The 12,702-nt window shown below is 37.9% G+C and overlaps 1 protein-coding gene across 3 annotated transcripts in view; it reads left to right on the top strand.

Moving 5' to 3' along the window:
- LOC129367431 (NIPA-like protein 2) overlaps window positions 1-12,702 on the top strand; it is a 44,528-nt gene that overhangs the window by 21,332 nt on the left and 10,494 nt on the right. For 2 of the 3 annotated variants that reach the window (XM_055041831.1, XM_055041829.1), the window contains exons 2-4: window positions 94-126; window positions 4,793-4,861; window positions 6,287-6,455. In XM_055041831.1, coding sequence (XP_054897806.1) covers window positions 94-126; window positions 4,793-4,861; window positions 6,287-6,455 — 271 coding nt within the window. The remainder of the gene's footprint in view (window positions 1-93; window positions 127-4,792; window positions 4,862-6,286; window positions 6,456-12,702) is intronic. The other variant, XM_055041830.1, reaches the window with a different exon arrangement.

Below are 12,702 nucleotides of genomic sequence, written 5' to 3' on the forward strand. Positions count from 1 at the left end.
ACAGAACTAATTTTTACCTGTGGGACAGTAAATAAAACCAGCATAAGAACTAATTTTCAGTTTCTTTTCTTTGTCTTTAATCCTGATTTTCAGGCCTGTTGGAGTTGGAGCACAGCTCACGTTTGTGTAAGTATGATTTCAAAGTGCCAGGTAAAAAGACCATCAGGATATTTATGTGATGCCGTTTTAACTTTTAACTAAGCACTTGTTGCCATGTCCTGCTTTGAATAGTTTACTCTGGTATTTGTAGCATAGTGAGTGGTCCGCAGTGCAAAAACCACCATCACTGCCACATTCAGTTAGGGCTATTAGAAATTAGGGGTGCACTGATGAATTGACCCTATTTTTTTTTTCATTTTGGGTGATCAGTGATTGTCCGATGTTTGCATGGACAATCGATCTTATTCACCTCCACTAAGGTCTAAAAATTAGCCGCTGTTCCCTTTTGCTCTGCTGTGAAAGAGGACTGACTGATTGCACCGCCCACCATTATGTCTGCACATGCATGTCTAACAATGATCACTCCACTGTTACCAACTCAGTGACTTTTCTGCCATATTTGGTGACTTTTAGACAAAAAAATTATTAACCAAAATTAGAATTGACAGATCACGCTTTTTACACATTGGTGAAAACTACAATCAATGTACCTGATTAGCAATGCAACAATTGAAATAGATACACAAGTTTAAAGTTATTGTGGATCTAATCTATTTATTGTGGATCCAATCTAAACAGGGTCAAAATTAGGCATTCAGTCAAACCGAGCTTTAAGTATAGTTGAAAAATTGTCCAGCAGATTTGAGATGAAAACTTAATGTTAGCCTTTTTTTATGTATCCAAAAACAGTTTGGGATGATTATCCTGTAGGATTAGCCAATCATAACCAAGTCTAAGAATGACAACATAATCCTTTATCATTGTGTTCAGTCCATTAGTGGGGGTGTATGCATATGTTTGAGCCTCCATGTTGGAGAAAGCTCAAATATAATGGAAACCAAAACCAAAATATTTCAAGAACAGAGTGTTTTTAACAGATTAGCTCATCCACTATTGTGACTTCATCTGTCCTGTTCTGTAGGTGTTTAATCTACTCCATTTTCACAATTCTGAGAATAAAAAATTGTTTTTAAATCTTCCCCACTTGGTCCTGTTTGGAAGAAAACACCCCTCCAACATAAGGAGCTTTGCAGTGTCCAGTCTCCTGCTCTCTGTGTGTAAAGTTTATAATGTTTGCTAAGTAATAGACCCTCCCAGTGTACCGGCCTCGGCTGCTTTGTTTGCTCTTCCTGTGACAGAAAAAGCTTGCTCTCTTTCTCTTTCTCCCTTGGTCTTTCTGCGCTGCTTGCTTTCTCTTTCCCACTTTCTCATGTGAATTTGTCTCCCTCAGTGAGCAGAGCATTAATCTTCTGCTGTTTGAGTGAGGTGCTTGATTCCTGCTGAGGCCCCCCTCTCTCTTTTCCCGACTGTGCTCCAAAAGCACACCTCCCATCTTCATCAACAGGCAACAAATAAACAAAGGAGAGCATAATTCATTGTAATTAGTTGAATTCTGCTCGCTGGCACGCTTGGTATGATGGGAATAAATCCAGTAGAAGGAGAGATGAATCCCTGCTCACACTTTAAATTGCTTTCTCCGGTGTGAGGTGTGTGAAATGAACTATCCTCAGGCAGTTCATCCACTACCCTAACACCTCGTTCTTCTCACACAAGGTCTCGTTTTGCCCTCCGGCTCCTCTTGGTATTAACCAGCAGCCTCTTCAGACCCCTCATGCAGTCTCTTGGAAAGCCTGACTAGGTTATTGATGTTGATTTAGCGAACAGAGTGCATTTGATGGAGGATGCCGTACATCTCCCTGTAAATCAGCAGCTTAGACTGAAATTCTACCCTGATCTGTGGCTGCAGCTCATTTTAGTAATCAATTATACTATCTATTATTTTGTCGATTAGTCTGGTGATTAATCTTATATAGATTGGCACAATCAGCATTTTTTTTATTTGAAACTACTTAAGCCTTTTTGTACAATATTAGAAATACATTTAAGATACAAATAAAGAAATTGTTTTTAATTAGGAAACTAAACATTTTCTTGCCTAAAATCCAATAACAGCCTTCATTTAGTGAACACTTGATTACTATGGATGCATCCTTCTTATTTAACATCTGCTTGATTATATATAGTGTTCTGATCTGTTATTTTTATTTATTTATTTTTTTTTGGATGAACTGATTAATAATTGGATAGCAGAAGCTTCTTAAGACCAGAATTTTTTAAAATAGAATTTGAGCCAGGTGATACTAAAACTATACCGCTCAGAGTTCTGGGTGGAACATATTGATATACAAAGGATCTTTTTCATCTTGACTGTATAACGTTTACCTTTTCAGCAAAAGGCATGTTTTAGCGTCATAGTCCAGTTGACGATTGATCAATGACGAGATTAGTTGATGATTATGGGAATATTATAATTATAATCACAACAAACTGGTTGTGTTTAGAATAATTAATCATGATTAATTTATTATGTTTAATAATAAATAAATCACAATCAACCAATCATGTCAATATTTGATTAATCATGATTAATCATTTGAGCCCTGCTATGGTCTATCCATTTTTCTGGCTTAGCGTTGGAATGAAGCGGTGGACCCTTCCTTCCCTCCACACTCAGACACTATTTACCTTGACTTGGTGTTGGTCCCTCAGGAATCTTGTCAGCACTCTGCCCATCTGCTCCCCACCTCCTCCTCCAAGAAATCCTGTTTCCCTCTCGCACACTGCAATCATTGGGGTTTATATAGAACAACAAACAGACTGAAGTCTAAATCCTGCTGTGCTCTGGTGATGTATCATCCCAGCTCAGGTATGTTCCAGGTCAGTGGGCTCATCATCAGACGTGGTGCCAAAGTGAAAGCAGTGAGCAGGGGGTTGAAATCATGGAAGCAGAGCAGAAAGATAAGACTGAATGTGGATTTCAGATCACCCATAAATCCATAGGGCTTAAATAATTTTTCAGGCTTTCAAAGGAGATAACAAATGTGAAATTACAAAAACTCAAGACAATGTGTGGTAGCAGCTTTGACCAAGCAGCAGTGATTAGTTTGTGATGTTCAGTAGGAGTTCAGGTTTTGTGTCTTCCAGAAAAAAACATTTTGCCTTTAGCAGAGTCACACTGACAACATTGCGGTTGTCTTATCAACCCAATGGACCACTGAACCTGAACATGACATTCTCCTCTCCTTCATTTCTAATCTTCTTAATCTGTTTTCTTCTCTGCATCTCTCTTGTTCAGCTTCATGTCCTTTTGTTTTATTCCTCATATTTGCTCTGATTGGGTTCCTGTTTCTAGTTTCCATCATTCAAATTCCACCCCCAAGCTGTTTGGATTCCTATGATTCCTTTATAAAGTTTATCCTCCCACACCCAGCGGTACATTTATGACCTGAAACTGTTTTTCCACCTGGCAGCTATTTTTCCAGGGATGTGAGAAATGTAGCACAACATGTTCTTTTTCGTTTATGAATGAATGCTTGGCTGGCTCAGTAAACCACAGATAGATGGAGGTTTTCAGAAAAGTCATTTTTGCTGCTTCTCTTAAACGTTTCTATGTTCATTAAATAGTTGTCATTTCCTAAGCTTTTTTCCATTAATACGTTTTAAGGAAACAGCCTCAAGGAATTGTGTTTCATTTGGTCTGTTGAATAGAAAACAGATTATCCTGCATAAATAATAGAAATGTAATAGCTGCAGGTGTTAAAATATAACTGCAACAGCAAATTGCTTTTGTACTAAAAGTGGTCCATTGTGAAAAATGTTAAAGAGCACTATACCATAAAAATCACTACATATTTCTGATTACTTATGCCTATTATATTCCACAACAAATAATTGTAATTTAATTTGTGTTTGTTGAACAACAAAGTAAAGGACGTGCAAAAAATTTAGGCAGAAATCAGGACTTTAATAAAAAAAAACATAGCTTTTAGGTCATATTTCTACAATGAACATTAGGGGCATTGTAGATGGATAAAAAGAAAGTAACTTTCTAGAAAAAGCAAGGACATTTCTGAGTTTGAAAAGTCAAAAATTTTCCTGGAAAAACTCAAAACCTTTGAGATTAATTTCAGAAAATTTCTCGAAAAAAACATGGAAATATCTAAGTTTCAAAAGTCAAAACAATTCCCAAGATTTTCTAGAAAATTTCTGAGATTAAGTTCAAATGTCTAAGTTGGGGGTTTTTTTTTGTTGTTTTTTTTATTTTTATTTACTGCCACAATGTAAATTGTGTCTACAATGGCTCTCATATGCCATTTTACATTTCTGATAAGCTGTAACCTTTCGCCTTTTTGCTAAGTTCAGTTAAATATGTTTTGGTTCTACAATAATTTTTACTTCTTTCGGGCTTTTAAAAAGTCCTGAATCAGTGTTATGACCAGAAGTGTTGGAGTATTAAAGAGTTCACCGACCTCCATGTAAGGTGTCGGACATCATGGGAAAACTACAAAGGTGAGGTGTGTTTGTGTTTTTGTGTGTGGTTGGTGCTTCCTTGTGACCACTGACTTGTGTGTGTTTGTGTGTGTACAGTATGAGAATAAAGATTTTAATGTTATTAAAGATCAGGAGCCTGGGCTCCACAGAAGGTTGCACATTAATACCTCTGAACAGAATACCAATGGAAAGACTGGTTGACATGGAAACAACAGATGTGACAGCTGCAGAGAGTATTATGGGTTGTTTGGCAAGTGGAGCGTTGCCTAATCTTCTGCCTGTTCGCTCTTTGTTTGCACAGAACTATCTCCTGGGAATCATCATCTCCATATGTGGGAATGTCCTCATCAGCGTTTCACTCAACATACAGGTACGGAGCGCCAGCCGATAGCAGTAACGCAGCGCCTCTGAAGGGTTATCTCGCCCAACCGGCTTTCCTCTGATAGTTTTCTCTGTTTTCGCGAGGACTTTTGTGAACCTTCCCTGAGGCACTGACTGTGCATCTCCTCTCAGGCTCTGAGCAGCAGAAAAGCTGCAAGCTTGTTTTTATTTTAAATCAACACTTATGTTGATTTATCTGTGCAACCAACTGATTTTTACCAGTTAAGAAGTGATGCACAGTTGGAACGTGTTGATGACATAACGATGGTAGGGCTGCACCCAACAATTATTTTAGCAATCAGTTAATATATTGATTATTCTGATGATTGATCGGATAAAAGTAAATGACACGTTCTATAAGATTTTTCATTTAACCACTTGAGCCTTTTTATACAATATTAGAAATACATAAAAAGATGTAATCATGCAAAAATATAAATAAATAAGAAAATAAACATTTTATTGCCTATAGTACAATAACATGTGCTTAGTGAACGCTTAACATTTGTGGCAAAGATTGAATAACTATTTCTGAAGTCGGTATGTAAAATCTCGGGGCTTTTGCTTTACTGAAGATCAAATACATCTCTGGACTGATCTGTCAATTTATTTTTGGAATAACCGATTAATAATTGCCAAGTGAGGAGATCTAGGTGGAACATATATATATATATATATATATATATATATATATATATATATATATATATATATATATATATATATATATATATATATATATATATACAAGATGTTGTCCTTTCAGCAGATGTCCTTTTTTGAATCTATGTACTCTAGGTAATGATTAATTGATTACTAAATTAGCCGTAAATGGTGTTCATCAAGCACACACACCCTTAACCTGTCGTACTGACTGGAGTCCAGAAACATTTCGTGCCCTGGTGTTTTTCTCTAAAAGTTACAGGTCGATGTAACTTTTATGCTGAGCTGCTCTCTGAGCAGCAATGACAGCAGGCTGATGTGGAGACGTTTGTGTGGTTTTTAGAAACAGGACAGAGGTGTTAAGATTACAAATGTTTTTGAAGAGGTTGCTCGTTTGTCATCATTAGGCAGCGGAAGCTTCCAAAACCTGATTTATTAATGATTGTTCAGCGTAGCGTGTGTTCGTGTCATTAGAAATGTAAAGTCCCACTTCACTGACTTACCTAATTGGTGTCATGCTTCTTCCTGGATCCAATTCTAATCAACTGAGGGTGTTATGGTGTATTAACAGTCACATTACATCTGATCGGATCCTGTATTGTTTATTTAATTACGTTTCCCTTTTTTTAAGCCTGAGTGAGACTGAGAAACTGTTGTGTAGTTTTGCATGCTGTGTAGCTCTCTGGTTTAAATTTCTTTCCACAATGGTTCCCCTCCGCTCCCCCATCCCACCCTTTTTTTCTTGTGGCAGAAATACGCCCATGTCCGTCAGGCTCAGCGTGGCTCCAAACCGTATTACACGTCGAGGTTATGGTGGTCTGGTGTCGTCCTGATGGGTGTCGGGGAGCTGGGGAACTTTGCAGCCTATGGTTTTGCCCCAGCATCGCTGATTGCCCCACTGGGCTGCGTGTCTGTGATAGGTGAGTCTGCTTTTAATCTCTTTTAGCTTTTCTGAAGGGCAATGAGAAAAACGTAGCTACAATCACATCACCACACTCAGAAATTTGCAAATGTTCAAACACTGATACGCAAATCAGTAGGAAACTTATACAGGTGCATCTCTTTAAATTTGAATATTGTAAAAAAAAAAGTGGTTTCCTTTAAAATCCATAAGTTCCATGTTATGCCCAACACAGCTGTCTGTAAAACTCATTTTCAAAAACTGTGAATGTGAGAATATATGAAAAATTTTCAGTGGGTATGAATATTATTTGCAAACTACTGTAAAAATGTTCCCAGGGTTTCTGAATGTTGAAATTTCACCTGCGCTTTATTGACTGATTTGTTCTAAACTCGAAAAAGATTCTTCTGGAAAATGGCCCTTGAGCACATTAAACGCTCACTGCTTCTTTAACATTTGATATAATTAGTCAGACCAATGCAGCAAAAACTTGAAATCACAGCAGGTTGCTTTGCAGCAGGTTGCTCTGCAGCTGGACTGTAAGTGGTTCTCCCATCTCTGGTGACTTTTAAGATTAATTTGGACATTTACATTTTAGCGGTGACCCAGGAAGTCCAATTACCACCAACTGTATAAATCTTAACATTCAGCCCCAAAATGATCTCTTTTTTTTTTTTTTTTTTTTTTTTTTAGCAGTTTGAATGAAACATGTCATGAACCGGGCCCAGATTCATTAGCCTGTCAAAACAGAAGCAGCCGGCCTTGCTGGCAGCTGCTTTAAAAGCGGGTTAAATATTGAACAGGTTCACTTCTCACCTGCTGCCACCCGTCACTCACTGACCCGGAGGTGGCGGAGAGTCAATGATATTAATGACAGCTATTAACCCGGTGCCTTGAACGATTTTCCCCGTCTCGCAAGCGGATGAATGGTTTTTATAACGTGCTTAACAAAACCACAAATCTTGTTAAGAAGTCTGGAGTTCTTGTTCATTGTATTTTTGTTGTTCGATTAGCTCCGGCGAGCGGCCGCTTGAAAAATGTCTCTGCCACAGTTAGTAGACTTAATCGCTGTGAACCACTGAGAGCAGCGTTTGTCAGTACGAAGCTGACCTTACTACAGCTTCTTTTCAATCTGTGTAAAAAACACAGGTTTTCAAATATTAGCATAACATTCCACAGTTTGACACAGCTGTGTGTAAAAGGGAGCTGCCAGGCTAATTAATTTACCAGAGATAAAGAGGTGCAAGGAGAGGAAGTTGTCTGCTCTAATCGCAACGTCCACCTCACACATTGGAAAATGAGCAAGCACACACACATGCATGCGCATGCACATATGCCTCTGCAACTTGTTCATACTTAAGGTGATGTGTGCACTGTGTTTCTAAGTTAAAGCCAAAAATTATTTTGATTTTAACTCAGAAATTATAGTTAATCAAGTAGATTTAAGAGCAAGAGACAAGTTGTTTAAACACTGCTCTTTAGATTCTGATTGCTCCTTCGGCAAGTAGTTATAACTTATTTCAGTAATTTAAACAAAAGAAGTTCACAATACAGAAGAAAACTGTCTTCATGTATTTGAATTTTATTTTTTTATTGGAGACTTGTTTATAGAATTTTTCACTCACATTTTCAAGCTAAAATATCTAATTTTAAGTTAGAGGAACTTAAATTCTAGTTTTACCTTGCAAGAACAAAATATCTGAACTCATCTCAATAAATTCTGCTCAGAAATATTTAGTTTGAACAAAGCTTAAAAAGGAGAAAATACTTTTTTCTTTTTAATTTCAATCCTTTTTCCATTTCAATCTACATGTTTTCCTTAATAACACACAAGATGCAGGTTATAGTAACACACTTCCATCTCAGCACGATACAAAAGCATACTGCTAAGCACCCTGGGAAAAGGTCCCTCACTTCCATCTTTTTTTTCCTTTCAGTTTTTTTTTAGTTCAACTTGAAAACTTCCATTTACGCAATTCTTAGAAATACAATCAAATTAATTTTAAAAAAAAGGTAACATAACTACTGTACGTTTAGCTTTCACAAACGCACATTTAAGTTCAAAATGTAAAACTAGCTAGATTTATTTTACTCAAATGGTAGTAGGTACTAGACATGACTAAATATGGCTCAAATGTTTTCCAGTGTAAAAACTCTGAGGTCTGACAGTCTTTGCCGATCAGAGATGCTCCCTCGATTAACACATGCATTCTCCCTCCCGCTGCACTGCTGTGCCTGTTTTTCTAGAGCTGCATGGCGGCTCAGTGGGGTGGGGAGGCATGCAGACAGTGGGATGCCTTTTGGTGAGTAAACAGGAGAAAACCGAGTAGCAGGTCCCGTTGGAGACAAAAAGGAAGCCGGATGAGTGGAAAAACAAAAGAAGGTGATGGCAGAGGAAGATGAATTAATGGAGTGGGACAGCAGGCAGAAGTTGGGTGTGTTGAGGTGGTTGACAAGCATAAGTTGGGAAGGAAAAGAAGAGGATTAGGAGAGTAGATGATGTCATCCTGCTGCCCATGCATGTCACGCCGGCACTGCGACGCTCCATGGAGAGCAATTACTGCTGTCCTGTCTGTGGAGCTCACTCTATTAGGAATGACAGCATCATCCAAAATTCAGCTGTCCTCCTCAGATATGAAGTCACTGCATGTTAAAGAACGGGAAGATATGGTGGAAACTGCTGCAGAAGGAATACCACTGCTTAAAGTGTGATGTTAGCACTGTCTTATAACTGCAATAAGTAACTTTTACAAAACATATTTTTTTACATATTTGTTAAAATTGTCACCATGTGGTGACAGTATAAATATGAGACAATCTATGAAACAAACAGTCTCCCTCCATGAGCTATGATTACCGTCTGAAGAAATGCATCACTAAAGGCCAAAAACAACCAATCACAGCCAGGAGGTTGATCCTGTCAATCAACCTTTATTCATTTTAAAATCAAATTTAAATGGATTTTGTTTGAATTTTGTTATAAAGACTAGCACAAAGTAATTGTGAAATAATAATAATGATAATAAAAAGGCTTTAAAATTTTTTTACAAATGCAAATCTAAAAAGTGATGCTTTTATATGTTTTATATGTCCTTTACTCTGATACTCCTAAATAACATCTAGTCCAATTTGGGAAGTTGTCCACTGAAATAAGACTAAATCTACCAAAAAAAAAAAAATCTAAAAGCTGATCTAAAATGCTGCTCACCATCACATTAAAACCAGGGCGATAGACCTTAGAAAATATTATTTAAAATACTTCTGTTAGGTTATGAATCACTTCATATATTTTTGCTCAACACCAAAAAACATTGTATCAACCTTCCAGACAAAACTCAAATCGAAGACTCTGGTTCTAGTTACTCTGCATCCCCAGAACCAGAACCAAAAATAGAGAAGCATCTCAACATCCCCGTTGCTTCTGTTTCTGCTATACGTTTAAATTTATTTATTTAAATGCACTACTTTTGAGAGTTACTTTTTTATTTTGTTGTGCTTTCTTGCACCGTAAATCTGGAACCGACTTCCAGAAAACTTCAAAACTGTTGAAACAGTGAGTTCCTTTAAATCAAGGCTACATGCGTACCTGTGTAGATTAGCCTATGACTAATAACCTTTTTTTGACGCAGTGATGTAATGTTTGTTTTTTCATCGTGCTTTGTTTTTCATTCATCGTGTAAAGCACTTTGGACTGCCTTGTCGCAGAAGTATGCCATACAAATAAACTTGACTCCAATAAAGAAAAGCATTTGCATACACTCAGTTGCTTCAATCCCCAGGAAAAGAACGCACACTCATAATAAAGGTCAACGTTTTTCATGTTTAGGTTTCTCTTGCAAATGACAGCCAGGCTTCAGTGACTCACCTCTTCATGTGTGATTCCTACAGTGTAAAGATGTCAGACACAGTGTGTTTTCCCACTGGGAGCTTCCCCATTACGACACATCTGAGAGACCGTGTACTGATCTGACACACGTGTTCAGCAGCGCTGTCACAACTGCATCCCCCAGAGCTTCCTGTGTTGCCATATTTCTCATGTTATCAAACTGTGCGAATCTCACTTTTTCCGTGAGTTGCCATGGTAACTTGGTAGATCCAGCTGGTCCCAGAGGCAAAAGGGACAGTCCTAAATGTGCATGTAAACACGCTCAGAGAGTGAAATATTGAACACCTCCCTGTTTCATCTGCATTTTAAGGAGAGTTGCTGTAAACTTAGTCTGAGTGAACAGTCCTAGCTTCTGTGTGCACAAGAAAATGTTATAAAATTTAGTGAGTGATTGTCATGTATAATTAAGCTTGTCTTATTTAAATTAATTGCTCTGTCTTGGACTATTGATTTCCTAATTTTACTTTTAGGATAGAATTCACAGATAAAATTATCATTAGAGTGTCATAAGTGGGGTTGTGTCTGTGTTTGGTGGCACACTGTCTTCTGTGAGCCACACTGTGTGTCTGACATTGAGCTGTTTGTGTTCTCTAGCTAATCTCCTTCTGGGGCTTGTTGAGCTCGTGTTCAAATGGCCCGTCTGTCTGGTTTTTGCTATTTTCAAGCAATTTTTCAGGCCGCCTCTGTCCGTGTGCCACCATCTGCTCTCCCTGGTATTATTGTGACATCTCCTGACACAGAGCTGCCACCGCTGACTCGGCTCCCAACTCTAACCAAAGCCAAACAAAATGTTAAAGGGGCAGTGTTGTGTATTCTCCAGGAACATAGTGTCATTTTATAGCACAATCAAAATAACTTATCTTAAGAAAATGCGGTCGATATCAAATATGACTTGAAAGAAATTTGATTTTGATATTTCACGCTTTGAAATTGGACCTCTGTCTCTGTAAAAAAAATCTTCTGCATTTTTTGAAACTCCAGCTTCAGAAACCCATCATGACATACATCCTCTACTAACCTTTTAACAACATTTTTATGAGTGACGCACTGAGAAGTAGCTTGTGTAATGAGCTCAGAAGATGTGGAGTTCCAACAGGTGTTTGCTAATTGCTCCTGGCTAGTCTGAAGGAGCTGAGTGGGAGCGTTACAAGGGAGGGCTGTTCTGTGAGATAGAACCTTGAAAGCTGCAGCTCTAAAGTGGAACTTCATCCTCAAAGGTGCCGTTAGGTCCAGCTAGGTGTTTTGCACAGCAGAACGGTTGCCACGGGAAATCAAAGAGTTTCTCAAACATGCACGAAAAACTCAAATCAAAACTCTTATGTTTTGAGGGAATGACATTATAAAATGATGTAAAGCTCCAACAAGTTGATTTTACACAATACTGTCCCACATAGCTTCTTATTATGATTGTCATCTGATAAAGTAAGTGATGATACTCTGATAAGTGATCAACTTGGGAGGTTTTATTCAACATTATACAATTAAACTGTTTTTTTTCCCGGTTTAATAGTGATTGCTTACAAATGGCATTAGGTTTATACAGCGCTTACTGGCAACAATAAGTACTTTTTTACCCCATTTTCAGCTGCCTTAATTCATCATACCGGAGATTCGGTAAGGTTTGTGGATTTTGGCTCAAATTGTCATGATGGCCTCACACGTTGCTGCAGATTTATTGGCTGCACCTCCATGATGCAACTGCAGTGGACCGATTGTCATGCTGGAGTGATCCGCTTGACATGACCTGAGCCAGCTTCATGACAGGCTGCGTTGTGCTGCTGAAAATAGCCATAGGAAGATGCACTGTGTTCATATATGTGAGACCAGTCAGAAGCAATGCTTAGTTAGGCTGTGGTGTTGAACAGAACCTCAAAGTGGACCAAGAAAGTACCACTGCTGAACCATCGCTACAAGGCGAGCTGGAGCCATGTTTTGTTTTTTGTAAGTAATTAAACAGATGGACCTAATCTAGTGGCCACTGAGTTTGAACACTGTATGAAATATACATCATGTTCCAAATTATTATTCAAGTGATATTTTCTCGGATTTTTTTAAATGGTCAATGCAAATGATGGTCAGTATAATTTTCAAGTCATGAACTGTTACAACATAAATCTGATTTTACTGAACAAAGCTCCCCATGAGAACAATATATTTTTCAAAAATAATAAACTTCAATTTGCACTGTTACAAATGATATGCACAGCAGATTTTCTAAACATTTTATGCATTATAAAGAACTGCAAACGGTCATTCTTTGAACATGCAGCATTCAGTGGTCACATGTACTAAAATCAAAAGCTATTTCAACCAAAAACATCTTCACAGACCAAGTTACATGTTAAGATAGAACCTTCTTTGATATCACCTGCACAATACT

The sequence above is a fragment of the Poeciliopsis prolifica genome, unplaced genomic scaffold (genome assembly GCF_027474105.1).
Source record: "Poeciliopsis prolifica strain line A6 unplaced genomic scaffold, Auburn_PproV2 SCAFFOLD017, whole genome shotgun sequence".
Lineage (NCBI taxonomy): Eukaryota > Metazoa > Chordata > Actinopteri > Cyprinodontiformes > Poeciliidae > Poeciliopsis > Poeciliopsis prolifica.